Source organism: Moschus berezovskii, chromosome 11 (assembly GCF_049115385.1).
Source record: "Moschus berezovskii isolate FMDL1 chromosome 11, NW_MosBer_1.0, whole genome shotgun sequence".
Classification (NCBI taxonomy): Eukaryota; Metazoa; Chordata; class Mammalia; order Artiodactyla; family Moschidae; genus Moschus; species Moschus berezovskii.
In genome coordinates, this window is record NC_142470.1 from 93,554,712 (window position 1) to 93,576,617 (window position 21,906).

Here is a 21,906-nt window from a genome sequence, read left to right on the forward strand (position 1 = left end):
AAAGAACAGTTGTTCCAAAGAGAACATTAATTAATACATGTGGAAGAAAGGAGGAAAATCATATTCATTAAACAATATAGTAATAATTATTGAAAGAAAGATCCATCAATAGATGCTAAAATTAGTGGGCTAAAATTTGAGGAGAAAGAGTGCTTGCATAGTCACAAAGTATCTCCACAAGGTATTTATTATATTAAAAAGGTAAAAATAGCAACTTTACAGTGGAGGAATTGGGCAGATACCAACCCCTTGCCTTACCTAGTGATCAACAATAATAGCACTAGTAATAAGACATTAATGCCTGATTGTATGTAGAGAAGGGCACAATGTCACTTCTGTGATATTCTTGCCAAAAATGTATTACTTCAATCCAGCATGAGAAAATATTAAACAAATTCAAATTAAGAAACATTCTATGGAGGTAAGAATTTTCTGTTTTTAGCCTTAGAACCCTGTGTTCAAATGAAAGATTATATAGATAAAATTCACCTAGAGATGCTCTACATGAAGGGTTGGTGGTAGGCAAGAGACCAGAACCCCCATTCAACTTCTTCAGTGGTCCTTGTCTGTGACAGAATACTTGATATAAACTGATCCAAGGTAAACATTAATAGGACTAGTGTTACATAACATTAAGGATTTTGCTATGGAGAGAATACTCTGAATTATCAAGTAAGCACAAATTTAATCACAAGTGTCCTTTAGGAAAGGAGGCAGAAGGATATCTGACTACAGTAGAGAAGACAATGTGACAATGGAGATTACAGTGATGCAACCAGAAGTCAAGGAATGTTGCAGCCTCTGACTTGGAAAGAGGCAAGCAACAGACTGTCCTGGTGCCTCCAGAGGAACCAGCCCTGCTGACATTTTGATTCTAGCCCTTTAACACTCAACTTGGATTTCTGACCTTGAGAACTGTCAAAGAATAAATCTGCATTGTTTTAAGTCACTAAACTTACAGAAATGTGTTATAGAACAAAAGGAAACTAATTTATTTCCAAATCATTCTGTGATAAAGAATTATTTTTTACTCCCCTAAAGCCTTAAACTAAAGATGAGGGAGTGATGTGTATATGCTGTGTTTTGATGATATAGATAAGGCCTCTGAGAAAGGGACATAGTATTATATAAAAACAGATACTGATAGAATTCCTGTCACCATTAAAAAGTTTATTTTAAAAAACAGAACTAAAAATGAACAAAAGGTAAAAACATGAGTATTGCTGTTTTCAATTCTTTATTCTTATGGAAAACCAGAAAGGGCACGGGCAGCTGGGAACAGTCCCAACCACTTACCCACTTGCCATACAAATACTAATACTTTTCATGTGAATGATGATGTAGAATAGTTTGAAAGCCGTTAATCCAAGGAAACTCCCACTTATTTAAGAACAGTTGTAGGGATGGACAAGTGAGAAATAATCGGTACAGCTAAAGCATTTTTCAAACATAATGAAGTACTACAGTTAATATTTGTTATTTTAAATTTTAAAACTCTTAAACTGTTTAGAATTTGTGTAAAGGAAGATGTACTTACCCTAAACTGTCCATATAATGATATCATGGAAAAGAAAAGAACAACAGCCAGAGGACCCCAGAAGTCAGGATTGTCTCTCACCACTTGTCTATTAAAACCAAGTGATGGCATTGGCATCAAAACACATCGAATTTTGTAGTAAATATCCTTTAGATCAATATCCAATTCTTCCCTATAATTTAAAAATAAGAATTCTTAGAAAGCACATACTTTTGAATATTGAGCCAGTTGTAGAAGAATTTAAGAAAAGTTTAAATATAACAGTACAGTCTCCACAGGTCAACAAAACATTTGCATTTGAAGTATGTTTCCAAGATGTACATTTTCAACATCTCTAAAGTTGGGATACATCTCACAATAGCTGGTGTCTTAACAACTGTTGTCAGTCTGGCGTGAGGCCAAGTGCTTCCAAGATCTGCTTTTCCTTTTGCCAGTTTCCTAGAGGCACTACTAATTTGAGACTTTAAATAAAATTCTTCTCTTGAGAATTTTTGGGACTGCAATTCTATATTCTCATAGGAACTTTTTCTTCCAACACTTCACTCTGAGCCAAAGAGACAAGCAAACTTCCTTGGTTTCTCTTTCTGCATGGTTGATCATTTCTCATTTATCCTTACACTAAGGAGATAAGATAGCCCTTTAATGTTCTAGCTTTATGCTGTCTTAGCCACTTTTTCTCTTTTATTAATAAATGTAAAATAACTGCATCTTATAATCTATAACATCTTAGATTTGATGAAATTCAGCAATATTAACATTAAGAAACAGAATGTTTTTAGTACTTGATCTACCAATAATTACTACAGAGAATAACCTGGTAATGCCTTGATTTTACAATGCTATAGGTTCTTCTCGGGGAGAAGGAAATGGCAACCCACTCTAGTATTCCTGTGAAGAGAATCCCGTGGACAGAGGAGCCTGGTGGGCTGCTGTCCATAGGGTCACAGAGAGTCGGACACAACTGAAGCAACTTAGCATGCATGCATGCATTGGAGAGGGAAATGGGAAACCACTCCAGTGTTCTTGCCTGGAGAACCCCAGGGTTAGAGGAGCCTGGTGGGCTGCCGTCTGTGGGGTCGCACAGAGTCGGACACGGCTGAAGCGACTTAGCAGCAGCAGCAGGTTCTTCTTTCCAAACTGTTAAATTCTTCACTTTTCCCCCCTAAGTGATACATGTGCATGCTATTGACTCTTCACGTGCTAAGTTGCTTCAGTCGTGTCTGACTCTGTGACCCTATGGACTGTAGCCCGCCAGGCTCCTCTGTCCATGGGGATTCTCCAGACAAGAAAATTGGAGTGAGTTGCCATGCCCTCCTCCAGGGGATCTTCCCAAACTAGTAATCGAACGGGTGTCTCTTATGTCTCCTGCAATTGGTAGGCGAATTCTTTACTACTAGCGCCACTTGGGAAGCTCAAGGGATACATAATCGCTTAAAAATCTTCAAGTACTATGAAGAAGGTGAAAGTATCCCTGTAGTCTTCCCAGGGGTAGCTCGAGAATCGCTATATGGGAGAGAGTCTAGAGAGGTAATCTTTTTGGAATTCTTAGTTTGTCTCAAACTGAACTTCCAATGAGTTAAAAATATTATTTCATTATTTCAGTTTTACTAATTACAGGTGATCTTGAACAATTTGGGGATTATGGGTGCCACCCTTCATCAAAGATCCATGTATAATTTTGACTCCCCCAAAACTTAACTGCTAAAAGCCTACTGTTGACCAGAAGACTTAGCAATCACATAAAAAGTTGATTAACACATATTCTGCACATCTATATTTTATTCATTCATGATATTTCTAGGCTACACAGTTCACCTGCAAGTTTTTTTGCACTACTGCAAATCTCAAAAAAAATTCCCAATACAAGTGCTGAAAATATCCATGCATAAGTAGACCTACACAGTTCAAACCTCAGTTGTTCAAGGGACAAATGTACTAGCAAAATTGAAAATAGCTAAAACTTTTAACCAAAAAGGTTAAGGTTTTCCATACCTGTCTTAAATAATATGAAAGAATATAATCATTTCACAGACCAGCTCTAAAATCCAAAAAATATATACTATTTTTACATACAGGAGTGGCTTGTTATCTTCAGGGTCATCATCTTCAACTTCCAAAAGCCAGCCATATCCTCTTTGTCTCAGAAATGTAGTGGCTGTAGATTCTTTGATAAAATCTCCACCAAGGTTTAACTTGACATCTGGGGGTGCTATTGAACCACTGAGATCTTAGGAGGAAAGATGACAAAACTATAAATCAAGGTAAAATGTGTGAATCCTAACCAACATAAGCAAATATTCAACTAAAAATTATCATTTGAAGATCTCTAAGTATGAACACCTGCTAGTGCATACAATTTTCATATTTTATAGTTGACAGTATTAAAAACAAGACAACAAACACAAAATGGGAGTCACTTATGCTAAGTCCCGTGTCATCAAACCAAAAATTAATTATAGTTTTGGCTTCTTCCAGAAACAGAATCTTAAAACTAGTGAGTCAGAAATCACCTGGTCATCATGTGTGAGGTAATCTGCCTGAGAGACCCTGCAATCTCCTAAAGGAAAGTGACTTTGCCATAACTAACCCACTTCCAGCTAATACAACTTCCTTTCCCTGCTTCCTTCTGCTTAAAGTCTTTCATTTTGTAATGCCCCTCAAAGTTCCTTTCTATCTGCTAAATGGGATGCTGCCCAATTCATGAATCATTGAATAAACCAATAAAATCTTTAAAAGTTACTCAGTTGAATTTATTTTTTCACCAATAGATACCTAAAAACCACTTTTATTTTTACAGGAAAATGAAGAGTAGTGAAGACACATGAAAGATTTCACATCTAATCAGCTAACCTTATACCAGAATCTAGACTTGTTAACTGTAACTTTAAATTTTAAATGGAAGATATATAAAAAAATATATTATAGGATATCATTTTCTTTTTTGTTTTGTTTGGTACATTGGTTGGTTTGGTTTTGGCCACACCTCAAGGCTTGTAGGATCTTAGTTCCCCTACCAGAGATTGAACCCTGGCCCTGGAAGCAAAAGCATCAAGTCCTAATCACTAGACTACCAGGGGATTCCCAACAGGATATCATTTTGAATTTCCTTCATTATTATGTACATTATGTGCTTCAGAACAAAGTGACTGCATAAATTTTTTAAAGGCACTATATATTCATATATACAAACCAACAGATATTATTATTTTCTAAAGGAAAACCACAGATAATTTCTCCTACTTTTTCATGTATTTATTCTTTTTTTTTAAATCATCAACCATCTATGCTAAGTGCTTTATATATTAATGCTTAGTTCTGGAAAAATCTAAGTAGTAAGAGTTCCCTGATATTTCAGTTAACTTTTTTTCTTTATATAATTACATCATTCATCTTTAGTTTCGGCAATTCAGGTAAATTCTAAAAAGGAGTGAAGAGATCCTGTTTATCCACATTGCAAAACAAATCCATTCACAGTCTGTACCAGTGCCTCAAAGGTTACAGATAATCACAGCAGTACATATGTTCTGGTAAAAAAAAAAAAAAAAAAGGAAATAGTGAAGGACTTGCTTGAGGTCATAAAGGAATAAACTGAAAAACACATTTGTAGGACCAAACAACATGGACTAGTAAACAATCATCAATGTTGCTACCTAATCACAAGTCTGGCACTCCATCAGAAAACAATTTTGGCAACAAGAAGCCAGAACACTCAACACAGACTCTCCTTCCCTGGAGATCATATACAGTAAAAAGAAGAGCTTAACTTTGCACATTACCCTAAATTTTCTAGGTTAGCTTTTGAAAAACGCTATTAAAAAAATCTGACTTAAACTTTAATCACTGAGGGGCTCAATTATGGGAACAGTGTGGGGATTACGGGTGCCACCTTCCATCAAAGATACATGCATAATTTTCACTCCCCCAAAACTTAACTGCTAATAGCCTACTGCTGACCAGAAGACTTACCAATTACATAAAAAGGTGATTAACACATTCTGTACATCTGCTGCTGCTGCTAAGTCACTTCAGTCGTGTCCGACTCTGTGTGACCCCATAGACAGAAGCCCACCAGGCTCCCCCATCCCTGGGATTCTCCAGGCAAGAACACTGGGGTGGGTTGCCATTTCCTTCTTCAATGTGTGAAAGTGGAAAGTGAAAAGTGAAAGTGAAGTCGCTCAGTCGTGTCTGACCCTTAGCGACCCCACGGACTGCAGCCTACCAGGCTCCTCCATCCATGGGATTTTCTAGGCAAGAGTACTGGAGTGGCTTGCCATTGCCTTCTCCATACATCTACATATATTTTATGCATTCATGATATTTCTGGTTCTGACAATTCCTACAACTGTCTGGTTCTGACAACTCCTGCAATTAATCATAATAAAGTATGTATTCTGAAGCTAAGTTCTAACTTTACCTACTAATTAATACAGCAAATTATTAATGCCTCTGGTCTCCAGTTTCCTATTCAAAGTTCTTTCCATGTTTAACATTATATGACTCTAAGAAGCTTTTAAATGGGAGTTTATTCAGCTAGAGATAAAATCCAAGTACTTTTGGATTTTGCACTGTCCTTCCCTGCTTAGGCTTAAAAAAAAGTCTCTGTAAATGCTGCCACAGAATCTTTTGATTAAAATACTCTCTCAAAATTACTTTCTGCTTTGTCTTACTCCGAGATAAAGATGAAAGAGTTGAAACTTAACTAAAATTCTACTTCCAACAGGTAAAAGAGTGCTTTTTTTTTTTTTGCTTTAACAAGAGGAAGATTTAGATCAGGAAGTCATTAGTACAACAGTGACATGAAAGGTTTTGGAATTATGAGACAGGAAAGGACCTTAACGACTGTTGCCTGGCCTCTTGGAAAGACTGCACCTTAAAGTCCTTTTCTAAACCAAAAAAAGATATATAAATCCTAGAGCTAAGGAGTGCTGTGAGAAACAATTGTATATTTAGTAGCTTTCCATAGCAGGGATGCAGAGCCTCAAAAAGGCACCTTTAGCTTACAATTTGGTAGTGTTTTCCATTCTAGGCAATGTAGAAAAACATCATGGACACATACAGGACAATGCTAGAAACAGCAGTTTGACATATCACTCAGTTCTCCCAAGATACAAGTAGATTTGAGTACAAAAAAAGCAACAGAAAAGTTAAAAAAAAAAAAAAAAACAACTCAGTAGTTATCCTAAAACGTAAGCAAGCCAGCATATAAAAAACAACATTGGAAAACAATGAGAAATATTCTAAATCACTTCAGGAGCACAGCTGTCTTGCATTAAACCAGAATAGAAACAAGCTAGCTCAATCAACTCCAGCACAGGTATCCAGAATTATAGGGCTTCCCAGGTGGCACTAGTGGTAAAGAATCTGCCTGCCAATGCAGGATACACAGGGACACGGGTTCGGGAAGACCCCTTGAAGTAGGCAATGGCACCCCACTCCAGTATTCTTGTCTGGAAAACTCCATGGGCATTGGAGCGTGGCAGACTACAGTCCATGGCGCTGCACAGAGTTGGACTCAACTGAGTGACTGAGCACATCTACCAGAATTATAATACACTCATTTTAAATTAATTATTTCTTTGTTCTTGTTATTTAGTTACTAAGTCATGCCTGACTCTTTGCAACCCCATAGACTACATAGCCCATTAGGCCCCTCTGTCCATGGGATTTCCCAGCCAAGAATACTGGAGTGGGTGCCACTTCCTTCTCCAAAGGATCCTCCCAGCCCAGGGATTGAACCTGTGTCTCCTGCTTGGAAGGCAGATGCTTTACCACCGAGCCACCTGGGAAGCCCAAATTCTCTCTTACTATAACATTCTTGTCATTTTCTAAGTAAAAAAAAAATAAAAAAAACAAGGATAATAAATATAAGTGGATTTAAGAGGAAATAATCTTTGAAAGAAATCTCAAAAATGTTTCCTTTGCTTGTCTGGGCAATATCAATATCAAAGAAGAATATCAATACGTTTCAAATTTTATTGAAAGCCATCTGGAAAAATGGCAGAACAAAACTTAATGGGAATTCTCCCTCCTTTTCAAGTTGAAACTTAATGCTAATTCTCCTTCCTTTTCAATTCAAGTTGGGTTGAGGAATCCTTTCTCTGAATCTTCTACTCAGCCTGAGAACTTTACTTTGAAGAATTTGGTCAGTGTAGTATGATGGTATACTCAGGATGAAATTTACTGCTGATCTGCCCTTACAAAAGTTCTAATTTTATGAAAGAAGAGTAAACTGCAAAGAACATGAACATTTTGCTGGTATTTGCCAACTTCTTATAACGTCAATAAGCATTTTCTTACTTAACAAGCAACAAGAGCAAGGACCAAAAAATTACTCCATTTGAATGAAAATGAAATGAAATCCATGTGAGCTTAAATCTAAACCAGAATGGACTATCTGTGCAGCAACATAAAACAAGCACATGTTTCACACTTAAGGGATAAATTCCACTGTTCCATTTTAGTTATAAAAACATTTTAATGCACACGTAGTCCAATGAAAGAGCTCAAGAAACCAAGCAAGTACATAATGGTTTTATAATAGCCAGACGTCCCAAGTAGCTCAGTGCTAAAGAATCCGCCTGTAATGCAGGAGTAAGGTTCGATCCCTGGGTTAGGAAGATGCCCTGGAGAAGGAAATGGGAACCACTCCATTACACTTGCCTTGGAAATCCCACAGACAGAAAGGCTGGCAGGCTACAGGCCATGGGGTGGCAAAGAGTTGGGCACAACTTAGGAACAACAGCAACAGCAGACCTATACTGGAGCTTGACTATGTTACTCCATAAGAAAACAGTTTAAAGCCTTGCATAAAATTATGTCCTAGGTAATACTTTTATTCTTATCATTTTGGTTTACAATTTTAGTGGCTTTACTATTTCAGGCAAGAGTACTGGAGTGGGTTGCCATTTCCTTCTCCAGAGTATCTTCCCAGGATTGAACCCGGGTCTCCCACATTGCAGGCAGACGCTTTACCATTTCAGCCACCAGGGAAGCTCTTACTATTTGATACTACTAGTTAATTTTCATATTGCACATAATATTAATTAAAAGAAATTAAATCTCCTGAACCTACCTTTAGAAAAATTAAATCTCATGTTGGCACAAACCAGTTCTTGTTATTCACTCACTCAGCTGTATCCGACTCTTTGTGACCCCAGAAAAAAAGACTGCACCCAAGTATTGCATTTCGGACTCTTCCTGTTGACTATGAGGGCTACTCCCTTTCTTCTAAGGGATTCTTGCCCATAGTAGTAGATATAATGATCATCTGAATTAAATTCACCCATTCGGCCCATTTTCATTCCCTGATTCCTAAAATGTCAATATTCATGCTTATCATCTCCTGTTTGATCAATTCATTCATGAACCTAACATTTCGGGTTCCTATGCAATACTGTTCTTTATAGCATCAGACTTTACTTTCACCATCAAACACATCCAAAACTGTGCACTGCTTCTGCTTTGGCTCAGACTCTTTATTCCCTCTAGAGCAATTTCTCCACTCTTCTTCAGTAGCATACTGGGCACGTACCAACCTAGGGAGTTCATCTTTCAGTGTCATATCAGCCTTTTCATACTGTTCATGGGGTTCTCAAGGCAAAAATTCTGAAGTGGTTTGTCATTCATTCCCTTCTCCAGTGTACCACGTTTCTGTTAGATAAATTAATTAGCTAACAGAAATTTATTTTATTTGCTTTATGAGTCTTTTAACTCTTACTCTGAAATAATTATAGATTCACAGGAAGCTCCAAAAAGGTTTTATGTACCCTTTACCCTGTTTTCCCCCAATGGTACCATTACATATAGTATCAAAACCAGGACACTGACATTGATACAGTCAATAGAACTTATTCAGATTTTACCAGTTTAAAGCGCTCTTATTTGTGTTTGTGTATGTGTGTATTGTTGTTGCTGTTTAGTTGATAAGTCACGTTCAATTTTTTTGCAAGTCAGACTTTCACCACCAGGCTCCTCTGTCTATGGGATTTCCCAGGCAAGAATCTAGAGTGGGCTGCCATTTTCTTCTCCAGGGGATCTTCCCGACTCAGGGATCAAACACCATCACCAGCACTGGCAGGCAGATTCTTTACCAGTGAGCCACCAGGGAAGCCCTGTATGTGCATACAGTTCTATGCAATTTTACCACATTTTAGATTTGTCTGCTGCTGCTGCTGCTAAGTCGCTTCAGTCGTGTTAGACTCTGTGACCCCACAGACGGCCGCTTACTCGGCTCCTCCATCCCTGGGATTCTCCAGGCAAGAACGCTGGAGTGGGTTGCCATTTCCTTCTCCAATGCATGAAAGTGAAAAATGAAAGTGAAGTCACTCAGTCGTGTCTGACTCGTAGCGACCCCACGGACTGCAGCCTACCAGGCTTCTCCGTCCATGAGAGTTTCCAGGCAAGAGTACTGGAGTGGGTTGCCACGGCCTTCTCCGTAGATTTGTCTAATACCTTACAAATATAAAATTTATGAAAATAAATGTCAATTTTTTAAAAAGGTAAATCTTACATAACTACCTTTTTTTCCTCCCCAAGAAAGGCTGAACCATTTTCAATTTTCAAACAGGAAAGAAAAGCTAATTCTTGCACCCATTATATATCATATACTGTGTTTCATGAGCATATTGTATAAAGGATATTTGTGGTAATACCTACATGGATACAATGTCTTTAAAAATCAAATACGAAATTTTTTAAAAGGTAAAACTAAAAGATTTAGTTTTGACAGAGTATCAACACTACTAAATTGTATTAGAGGTGATATCTTTTCTGGAAAGGGGGAATATCACACAAAGTAGGCTAAATAGTTATCTTAACAGATTAATAGAAAATTACTGTTTACTCAAAAAGAGCATATTAATACAAAAATTACTGCATCATTATGTCTGCAAATTACTGATCACATTCATGTCCTATGAGCTGTATTGTTTTTATATAGGAGTGTCTTAGTCTGTTTAGGCTGCTATAACGAAATACCACAGACTGTGGCTTGTAAACAATAGAAATTTGTTTCTCACAATCCTGGAGGTTGGAAGTCTAAAGTCAAGGTGTCAGCATGTTCAGGTAAGGGCTCTCTTGTAGCTGGGTGACTTCTCCTTGTGCATCCACACGGCAGAATTGGGTAGGGAGCTCTAGAATCATTTTTACAAGAGCACAAATCTCATTCAGGAGAGCTCCATCCTCATGATCTCAGTACCTCCCAAAGGCTCCGCTTCCTAACATCATCACTGGGCATTAGAATTTAACATATGAATTTTGGGGGACACAACTATTCAGACCATAACAGGGTAGAAACATCGAGGAGGTTGAGCTCAAAAGGCAATAAACTGAGCCCAGTTCTCTTCTGTAGACTTTAATCAATTTTCAGCTTAACATGTCAGCTTAACACTGTAGCATCTAAAACTCAATATTCCAAAAGTGAATTCTGGATAAGGTCTCCCTCTAGCTTCTTATTTCAGTGAATAGTACCACTATCCTATCCAGCATTGTAAGCCAGAAAGAAGTCTGATTATTCTTGACGGTTTCCTTCATTCACATGCTTCCCACATCATTCAATCACCACGAAATTCTATCACTTTTATTTCTAAGTATTTTTTGAACCTGCCCACTTTTCTAGATATCTACCACCAGCACCAATCTAGTGCAAACTATCATCTCCTGCCTGCGTGACTATAATGGCCTGCTAACTGCTTTCCCTAATTATTCTTCTTTCAATCCATTCTCACCAACAGCCAGAACAATCTTTCTTAAATGCAAATCTTTCACTGTCTAAAATCCTTCGGTGGCCTCCCATTGGTTTTTCAGCTAAATCTAATAATCTCCACATGCCCTAACTACTTCTTCAGAACAATTTTCTGTCTCCCTCCCCACCGTGACCCTATGCTCCAGTCATATTAAGTCGCTCAGTTTTCTGAATGAACCGGACTTTGTACCTGGTTGTTTCCTCCAACTTCAGATAATTAAATGCCACCCATTCTTCAGTTCTTAGGTATACTTAAGAAATTTTCCACGATTTCCCTGACTAGGTAACATTCCTTTCATAGTCCCCTTGGCTTTTCCTTCACAGCACTTATTGTTTATAATAATATATTTGCGTGATTATTTGGTTAATGTCTCTAAGTTCTCTGATGGGAGAAGCTAAGTGTGTTTGTTGCCCTTTTGTTTTGAACACGTTAACTCCCAATACCTGTTACAGTGCCTGGTCCATAGTAGGGAGCCAGCAAATGTGTGCAGGTTGGATGAATTACTTAATGGAAGGGCAAATAGCTGCACATATCTTGAAAGAAAGTAATAAGAACGTCGAAGTTGAAAGTTCAGTTTCAAAACTGAAAGTTGAAGGAAAGATGACTTTTGTTATTCTGCGGTGTATTTTGGTAACACTGTAACCTGCAACAACATGAAAAATAAAATGTATCTAATGAACTGGAATGTATTAAATTAAAAAAAAATAGAAGCTATACTAAGAAAAAACATTAGGGCTTTCCTGGTGGCTCAGTGGTAAAGAATCAGCCTGCCAAAGCAGGAAATGGGTTTGATCTCTGGTCCAAGAAGATCCCACATGCTGCGGAGCAACTAAGCCCATGTGACACAACTACTGCGCCCACTTGCTGCAACTACTGAAGCTTGTGCACCCTTGAGCCCACGCCCCACCAAGAGAAGCCACTGCAACAAGAAGTCCATGCACCATAACCAGAGAGTAGCCCCCGCTCACTGCAACTAAAGCCCCTGCAGCAACAAAGACCCAGCACAGGCAAAAAAAAAATTGCTTTTTAAAGGAAGAGACATTAGAGGGTTTTAACAAAGCAGATATACAAAATTATATTTGCACTCTGTAAACATAGTCCTTGGAGAAGGAAACGGCAACTTATTCCAGTATTCTTGTCTGGAAAATTCCATGAACAGAGGAGCCTGGTAGGCTACAGTCCATGGGGTCGCACAAAGTCGGACGTGATTAGCGACTAAACAACAACAATAATCTTAGCTGGACTATGGAGGACTGATTTAAGCAGGGAGAGGTTGAGGAGGAAGTATTGTCAGTAAAGAATAGAGAAGAGAAATGGAAAGGACTTGAACTAAGGCAATGGAGCTATTCTGAATAATTGGATTATCAACTGACTATGAAAAGGTGAAAGAGACTAGACAAGAGGAACTACATCACAAACATTCAGTCATTTTCTCTTTAGTACTTGCCTCATTTTCAACATTGGTTAAGTAATCCACCAATAAATATTTATGGCTTACTTATTTCTATAAGCCCTGAGAGTGATATAAAGAAGTAAGATACTTCAAAGAGTTTAAAATGCAATTGATCATATATCCAAACAATGGACTACTATTCAGCGAGAAAAGGAATGAATTACTGATACATACTGTAACATGAACAAACCTTGAAAGCATTATGCTGAGTGGAAAAAAAAGACACAAAAGGTCACATATTATATTATTCTGTTTACATGAAACATCAACAATAGGCAAATCTCTAGAGTCAGAAAGTACATTAGGGGGAAAAAGAAAGTAGATTAGTGGTTGCCAGGGACTGGAACACAGGGAGGGAAAGGAGTAACTGAAAATGAGTACAGGGTTTCTTTTTAGAGTACTGAATATGATACAAAATCCTACTAACACTGTAAAACACGCTCGTCCCTAGGTAGAAAACAATGCCGACTGCCAACAGATCATAGGTGCCAGAAGAGTAAAGACGCCTAAGTTATCAAAGAGGGGGTCAGGAGGGCTATGTGGAAGCAGACCCTGAATCTGGCATGAGAGGTAAGTGGATGAGCAGAGAAGAATTAAGAAATCATTCCAAAGATGGGAGAAAATACTTCCAGGTGATGTGACCAACAGAGGCTTAATCTCTAAAACATACAAACAGCTCACACAACTCAACAACAAAAAAACAAACAACCTAATTGAAAAATGGGCAGAAGACCTTAATTGACATTTCTCCAAAGAAGACATACAGATGGCCAACAGGCACATGAAAAGATGCTCAACATCACTAATTATTAGAGAAATACAAATCAAAACTACAATGACGTACCACCTCACACTGGTCAGAATGGCCATCATGAAAAAGTCCACAAATAACAAATGTCGGGGAGGGTGTGGAGAAAAGGTTACCCTCCTATACTGTCTGTAGGAATGTAACCTGGTGCAGCTGCTATGTGAAGCTTCCTCAGAAAACTAAAAATAGAATTACTATATGATCCAGCAATCTCATTCCTGAGCACATACTGGACAAAACTATAATTCAAGAAGATTCATGCACCCCTATGTTCATCGCAGCACTATTCACAATAGCCAATACATGTTAACAACCGAAATGTCCATCAACAGAGGAATGGATAAAGAAAAAGTGATAAATATATAAAATCCATAAAAAAGAACGCAATAATGCCATTTGCAGCAACATGGATGCAACTAGAGATTATCATACTAAATGAAGTAAGTCAGAAAGACAAATACCATACATTATCACTCACATGTGGAATCTAAAATATGGCACAAATGAACCTATCTACAAACAGAAACTGACTCAGACATAGAGAACAGAATTTCAGTTGCCAAGAAGGCAGCACTAAGAGAGGGAAGGACTGGGAGTTTGGTATCAACAAATACAAACTATTATATATAGGATGGATCAGCAACAAGGTCCCATATATAGCACAGGGAACTATATTCAAGCTTCTGTGATAAACCATAATGGAAAACAGTATTTAAAAAAGAATGTCTATATGTGTATAACTGAGTCACTGTGCTGTATAGGAGAGATTGGCACAACACTGTAAAACAAATTACACTTCAATAAAAAAAATAAACTTAAATCACTGCAAGGAAAAAAAAGGGCAAAGACAAAGGCATGGACACCGAAGGCCAACGAAAGGCACAGAGTTTTAAAGACTCTGGGAACTGCCCCTCCCCTTTGGGAAACACTGCTGAGGATCTACCTGTAGATGGACAGGAAACAAGCACAGGTCCAGCCAAGAGGTAAGGACTACTGGATGCTGAGGAAATAGGAAGCAACAGAGAGAGTTCAGCTGTGAAAGTAATGAAAAGCAGGAGTAGCAGAGTTAATTAAAAATCCTGTCAATTAGGAGGGGACCTGTGAGCGATGACAGATATGGAAGAAACAAGAGGAGAAATGTTAATTAAAAAAAAAATGCTAGAGACAAAAACAAAGAGCAAGAAAAGCTCCAAAATAAGCAACAAGATATGGGAACAAAAGCATACAGAGGCTTATCCTAGGAAAAGAAGAAACTTTTCCTTTAAGATTTGGAAGAAAGATGGATGTTTTGATATAGATACAGAGATATTTAGGGGTAGAAAAATATGAGGGCAGGAAAATGGTTACTGGTGGTTTAGAACATCTTTCTTGCTAAGCTGTCTCTGTTCACCCCCTTTCCAACCACGTGTTGGACTTCTGTTCAATTTGTGTTGGCTTCAGTTCTAGTAGCACAACAGCCTTATCTTCATCAAAAAGTATCATGTAATCATCAAGCATTTATTAAGTTCCTGCCATGAACCAGGCGCTGTCCTAGGCAGTGGGTATGATACTGGTAGACAGTAAAACACAGCTTCAAACTCCAAGGAGCTCAAGCTATAAATCAGTATTGTTTTAGGTCTGTGAAGATTGGGAAGTATAAAATACAGGGACTCTTGTGCTCAGTTATGTCTGACTCTTTGCAGCCCAATGGACTGTAGCCTGTCAGATTTCTCTGTCCACGGAATTTTCTAGGCAAGAATACTGGAGCGGGTTGCCATTTCCTACTCCAGGAGATCTTCTCAACCCAGGGATCAAACCCTTGCATCTCCTTCATTGGCAGGCAGATTTTTTACCACTGAGCCACCTGAGAAGCAATATACAGGGACTGCCTCAGCCAATTACTGCCTTTGCAATAATCAGAAGGCTGTGATCAATGAAAAGGTTAAAACTGAAAAAAAAAAAGGCCAGGCTTAAATTGAAGAAAGTAGGGAAGACCACTTGGAGAAGGAAATGGCAACCCACTCCAGTGTTCTTGCCTGGAGAATCCCAGGGACGGGGGAGCCTGGTGGGCTTCCGTCTGTGGGGTCACACAGAGTCGGACACGACTGAACTGACTCAGCAGCAGCAGCAGCAGCAGCAGGGAAGACCACTAGGCCAATCAGGTATGACCTAAATCAAATCCCTTATGATTACACAGTGGAGGTGATTAATAGATTCAAGGGATGAGATTTGAGAGACAGAGTGCCTGAAGAACTATGGACAGAGGTGCGTTACACTGTACAGGAGGCAGTGACCAAAACCATCCCAAGGAAAAACAAATCCAAGAAGGCAAAGTGGTTGTCTGAGGAGGCTTTACACACAGCTGAGGGAAGAAGAGAAGCAAAAGGCAAGCGACAAATGGAAAGATCTACCCAACTGAATGCAGAGTTCCAGAGAACAGCAAGGAGAGATAAAAAAGGCCTTCTTAAATGAACAATGCAAAGAAATAGAGGAAAACAACAGAATGGGAAAGACTACAGATCTCTTCAAGAAAACTGGAGATACCAAGGAAACATTTCATGCAGGGGTGAGCATGATAAAGAACAGAAAAGTAATGACCTAGAAGCAGCAGAAAAGATTAAAAAGTGACAAGAATACACAGAAAAACTATACAAAAAGGTCTTAATGACCCAGATAACAAGATGGTATGGTCACTCACTTAGAGCCTGATATCCAGGAGTCAGAAGTCAAGTGCTCCTTAGGCAGCATTACTACAAACAAGGCTAGTGGAAATGACAGAATGCTAGCTAAGTTATTTAAAAATCCTAAAAGATGACACTGTTAAAGTGCCGCACTCAATATGCCAATAAATTTGGAAAATTCAGCAATGGCACAGGACTGGAAAAGGTCAGTTTTCATTCCAATCACAAAGAAGGGCAGTGTCAAATAATGTACAAACTACCAGATAATTGTGCTCATTTTGCATGCTAGTAAGGTTATACCCCAAATCATTCAAGCTAGGCTTCAGCAGTACATGAACTGAGAAATTCCAGATGTACAAGCTGGATTTAGAACAGGCAAAGGAACCAGAGATCAAATTGCCAACATCCGTTGGATCATACAAAAAGCAAGGGAATTCCAGAAAAACATCTACTTCTGCTTCATTAACTATGATAAAGCCTTTGTGTGGATCACAACAAACTTGAAAATTCTTAGAGATGGGAATACCAGACCACCTTATCTGCCTCCTGAGAAACCTGTATGCAAGTAAAGATGCAACAGTTAGAATTGGACATGGAACAACAAACTGGTTCAAAATTGGGAAAGGAGTATGTCAAGACTATATACTGTCACCCTGCTTATTTAACTTACATGTAGAGTGCATCATGTGAAACGCCAGGCTGGAAGAATCACAAGCCTTGATCAAGACTGCTGGGAGAAATATCAATAACCTCAGATATGCAGATGACACCACCCTACAGGCAGAAAGGGAAGAGGAATTAAAGACCCTCGATCAAAGTGAAAGAGGAGAGTGAAAAGACTGGATTAAAATTCAACATTCAAAAAAAACGAAGATCATGGAATCTGGTCCCATTACTTCATGGCAAATAGATGGGGGAAAAAATGGAAACAGTGAGAGACTTTATTTTCTTGGGCTCCACAATCACTGCGGATGGTGAAAGTAGCCATGAAATTAGGACACTTGCTCCGTGGAGAAAAGCTATGACAAACTTAGCATATTAAAAAGCAGAGACATCACTTTGCTGACAAAGGTGTATATATTCAAAGCTATGGTTTCTCCAGAAGTCATGTACGGACGTGACAGATGGATCATAAAGAAGGTTGAGTGCCAAAGAATTGATGATTTTGAACTGTGGTGTTGGAGAAGACTCTTGAAAGTCCTTTAGACAGCAGGGAGATCAAACCAGTCAATCCTGAAGGAAATTAACCCCAAATTTTCACTTGCAGGACTGATGCTGAAGCTTAAGCTTCAATATTGTGGCCACCTGATATGAAGAGTCTACCCACTGAAAAAGACCTTGATGCTGGGAAAAACTGAGGGCAGGAGAAGAGGGCAACAGAGGATAAGATGGTTGGATGGCATTACCAACTCAATGGACATGAATCTGAGCAAACTCCAGGGGATAGTGAAAGACAGAGAAGCCTAGTGTGCTGCAGCAAGGTCCCAAAGAGTCAGACACGACTTAGTGACTGAACAACATCATAGTTTTTAAAGAATGTTCTTCCCTCTTTTCAACCTGAAGAACTTTTCCTTTAAACTGTACCTCATCTTTCTCTGAAGACCTCCTTGATCCCTTCCTGCACTTAACTACTTCTACCTTTCAACCTCCTTTTTATAATATTTATTATGTATGATGAGTTTTTAAAAATCCCTTTCTTATTAAGCCATTTTTTGGTGTTAGGAACTTCCTCATATGCAGTCCCTCGCATACGGACATACTTCCTTCATTCTACATTAAAAAAAAAAAAACACACTACTTATCTTTCAAAATTTGGCAAAATATTACCTCTATTAAATTGTCCCTGATCTTTCAACTATAAAAAATGTCCTCCTCTCCTGACTGATCTTTCATAATATTCTAAATCAGAGCTTCTCAAGCTTTAATGTGCTACATGAATCACTGAAGGATGATCTTGTCAAATGTATATTACAATTAAGCAGATTATTCTGCATTACTAGCACCCAGCAAGGCCAATGCTGCTGGTCTGTGGGAGTGAAACAGGCAAAGAACCATTTATTTGTGTGATAAAAAATAAAGTCAAAGGGTTGCTTTAAAGACTCTATATTTTACACATGTGTAACAGTATCATTGTTGTTGTTCAGTTGCTAAGTCATTTCTGACTCTCCTGTGACCCCACGGACCCTGCCAGGCTCCTCGACATTCTTGCATTTATACACATGCATTTCATTACTGCTTCTGGATGTAGGTTTACACCACAGACTTGAATATTCAGTCTGGATTTCATTATTCACTTATTTATTCACTTACTGGCCATACATAGCCTATGTTTTTTTAACTTGTACTTATGGACCCTGCTTTTATACACATTACCTTATGCAGTTTTCACAATATTCTTATAAGTGTGTTTTTCATTTTACTTAATGTAAGTTTATAGGAGCTATGTAATTTGGCCAATATCACACGGCTACTGTCACAGTCAGAACTTTAACTGAAGTCTTCTGGTTCTAAATCCAGTAAGTTTTTAGGTATACCATCCAGATGTGCTAAGTTTTGTAGTCAAAAATATCAATCTCATATGAGACAAAAGAAAGCAGAAATCATCTATTCCTTCACAAACAATTATGTTGTGATGTTTATATTCTGGGTTCTGTGCTAAGTACTGGATACAGAAAGGATTAGGGAAGTTTCGGAGTAACAGTTAAGCAAAGTTTCAGCAAGGAAGAAGTATTTGATTTCAGCCTGGTGTAAGGAAGAGAAACTGCATTCTAAGCATGAGGACCAGGATACACACATATATGGATACAAACACCAAAGCACATTTTAGAACAAAGAACATGTACAATTAGTAATGATAAGTATTAAGAGACCTGAGCAGAATCTAGGACAGTATACATGAAAACATCTATAAGCTGAAAACATTCATGTTTAGACAAAAAACATAAAAACAGAAAAGCAAGAATTTACATGGCATGCTTAGCAACCAGAGAAGAGACAAGGCGTCACAGAGTGGATGTTTCTGTTAGAGAACAATAAAAAATAATTGTGGGGCCAGTTGATAATGAAACTCAAAGCAGCAGCAACACTGGTAACAAGTACTGAGCATTTAACTCTGCCAGATGTACTAACTGCTTTGCATCTGCAAAATGTTTGAGCACTTGGGTACTATCATTCTCATTTTAAGCATAGGAAAGCTGAGATTAAGAGAGATTGAGTAATTTGCCCAATATCACATGGACAGCAATTGGTAAAGACATAATGGAAATTCAGGATTTTATACTTTATATACACTATCCAGTTTACAAAAATATATGAAAGCTGCATCATGATTTAGTGTAAAAAAATCTGAGGAGCCAGAACACTAGTTCTTAATTCCAGATCCTTCATGTGGAGGTTCTTGAACTTTTCTAAGCCTCAGGTTCACTAAAACTCAGAAATAATAAACCTCAGCAAGATTCTTAAAAAGATCAAACAAGTCGTTTGCTTAAAATAGTCTGCATATTCCAACTGTATAAGGTTATACACAAAATGAGAATATTACTATACACATATCTATCTTTGTCTATATTTCCCTGGATATATAGGGAGTCTATACAACCTTGGAGGATATGTGGACAAGTTTGAATAAACCTTATGGATTTTACTTATTTCAGGTTTCTTGGTTTTATGTATAGAGTCAATGGATTAGTTTACTATATTATTATCAGACTTCTTCAGTGTATTTAAGAAAGGTAATTCCTGGGGGAAAGGAGGATACGAAAACTATAAACACAGATACATTAGTCTGAACAAACAGCCTGTGATACTAAATGATATAATTTTTTCTTAAAGCCTGGGAATTTAAGGTCACTATTTCTCCCCAAGCACTAGGCTAACAAACGTAGATGTAACAAATTAAAATATTTTGGGTGGCCATATTTCACCAAATTTCGGTATTACGTTTAAATGTATCAGCTATGTTCTCTATGATAAAATTTGTTTTACATTTTAAATTATAGCCAAAAGTACAGTACTTTAAAAAAAATGCCACTCATAAAACAAAAACGAGGAAAGCAAAACAAAAAAAGGGAAAGAAAGTTGTATTAACTAAATATTACAAAACTAGTGTTCTCTGGAAACACACTATGTCCTTCTCGAGGATGAAATTTCTAAAATTAAGAAAATTTTATTTTTTTCGTACTGAACAGGTAAGTCTCGTCACTGGAAAATTACTGGTTTAACAAACTCTAACGAAAGGAGCAGAGAAAGATTTCTGTTACAAACAGTTTGGTAAAGTACACAGAAAAGGAGGAAAACAAATTCTCCCCTACCGTAGAAAAATCTCTCTAGCTTCCTCAGAACAGTATCTGGCGAAAATACTGGGAACATCAGGCTGGATTACAAGAAGTTTCAAACACATCTGGGTTTACTTCTCTGAACACTGTCAAACACCATGAAACAGGAGGAAAACTAGGAACGTAGGCAAAATACCAGATTCCATAAAAAGCACGAACTCCTCGAGGGAGGTTAGTATTTGTAGCGTCGAATCTACGCAAAAGTTCTGTACCGATAAACAACAGAGCAACACAGCCCGCCTTCATTCTCATTCTCCGACACCGATCCCGGCCAATCTAACCATCCGTTTCTGAGTCACAGCAAGTCATCTTGGAAATAAAATCTTGGGTACCGTAGGTGCACTCGAGGTGGGTGAATTCGCCAGATAAACCTGACACCAGATGGTGTGGGGAAAGCCAGAAGCTGACCGAGTCACCTGGAAAGCTCCCCACGCCCCACCCTCGGCCACTCGGCCCTCTCGGAAGGCCGGCGAACAGAGGCTCGAGCCACCCGTAGGTCAGCTTCCCCTCCGTACCCACCAGGCCACAGTCACCTCGGCATCAGAAGGACCCTGCCGTGCCCGCCCGGAGTCCCCCGGGGTGACGGCCCCTTCGGGGGCCCAGCCTCACCTTCCGCGTCTGCCGAGGAGACAAAGGTGAAGTCCCCGTTCGTGGGGGTATACGCCGGGGGCGGGCCCGGCGGCTGCATCTCGCGTCCCCTCCGAGCCCGCGGCGGAGGAGGAGGCTGCGGCTGGGCCCAGGCCCCAAGGCGGCCGTGCCGCCGACCCGCACCCGCGCGCTACGGTGGGACCCGCGAACCGGGAGATGCAGGCTGGGCGCAAGGCCGGAGTCGAACGCAGCTAGCCACGAAGCTATCCCCAAAGGTCCCCACCGAAGTGCCCTCGGTGGCGACCGCCCAGGAACCACGGCGCCGGCGCCCTGACAGGACCATAACAGTGACAGCGCCGCTGTGATTGGCTCTTTGTAATCTGCTCTTCCATTGGCTCCCGGAGAAAGGCTCTGATTGGCTCTCCCTCTTGTTGATTGCGGAAGTTTACCCGGGACAGGAAGTTCATTTGTAATTCGTGGAAAACTCCGGAGTCTCGGTTTTTTCGTTTGTTTCCGTCAAGTCTCCTGCCTTTTGGCTTTTCTTTATATTTTCTACCTTTGTTAACTGGGCGGGGTAAAAATTTTGAGAATTGGCAGTGTATTTAGAGGTCAGCCCTGGAATATCCCTAGATTCCCTTTCCTTTAGATATTAATTGTATCTCTCTCTCTTCTTTTTTTAAAGTTTTAATTTTGTTTTGGGGTATAGCCAATTAACAGTGTTGTGGTAGTTTCAGGCGAATAACAAAGGGACTCAACCATATTCTCCCCCAATATCTTGACTTA

General features: G+C 39.0%; 1 protein-coding gene across 1 annotated transcript in view; it reads right to left on the reverse strand.

The window, feature by feature from the left end:
- Window positions 1–21,484, reverse strand: part of YIPF4 (Yip1 domain family member 4) — a 41,950-nt gene extending 20,466 nt beyond the window's left edge. Inside the window, exons 1-3 of the mRNA XM_055399312.2 lie at window positions 21,145–21,484; window positions 3,611–3,764; window positions 1,538–1,709 (exon numbers count right to left, since the gene is read on the reverse strand). Coding sequence (XP_055255287.1) covers window positions 1,538–1,709; window positions 3,611–3,764; window positions 21,145–21,223 — 405 coding nt within the window. The 5' untranslated portion in view covers window positions 21,224–21,484. The remainder of the gene's footprint in view (window positions 1–1,537; window positions 1,710–3,610; window positions 3,765–21,144) is intronic.
- Window positions 21,485–21,906: the final 422 nt, after the last annotated feature.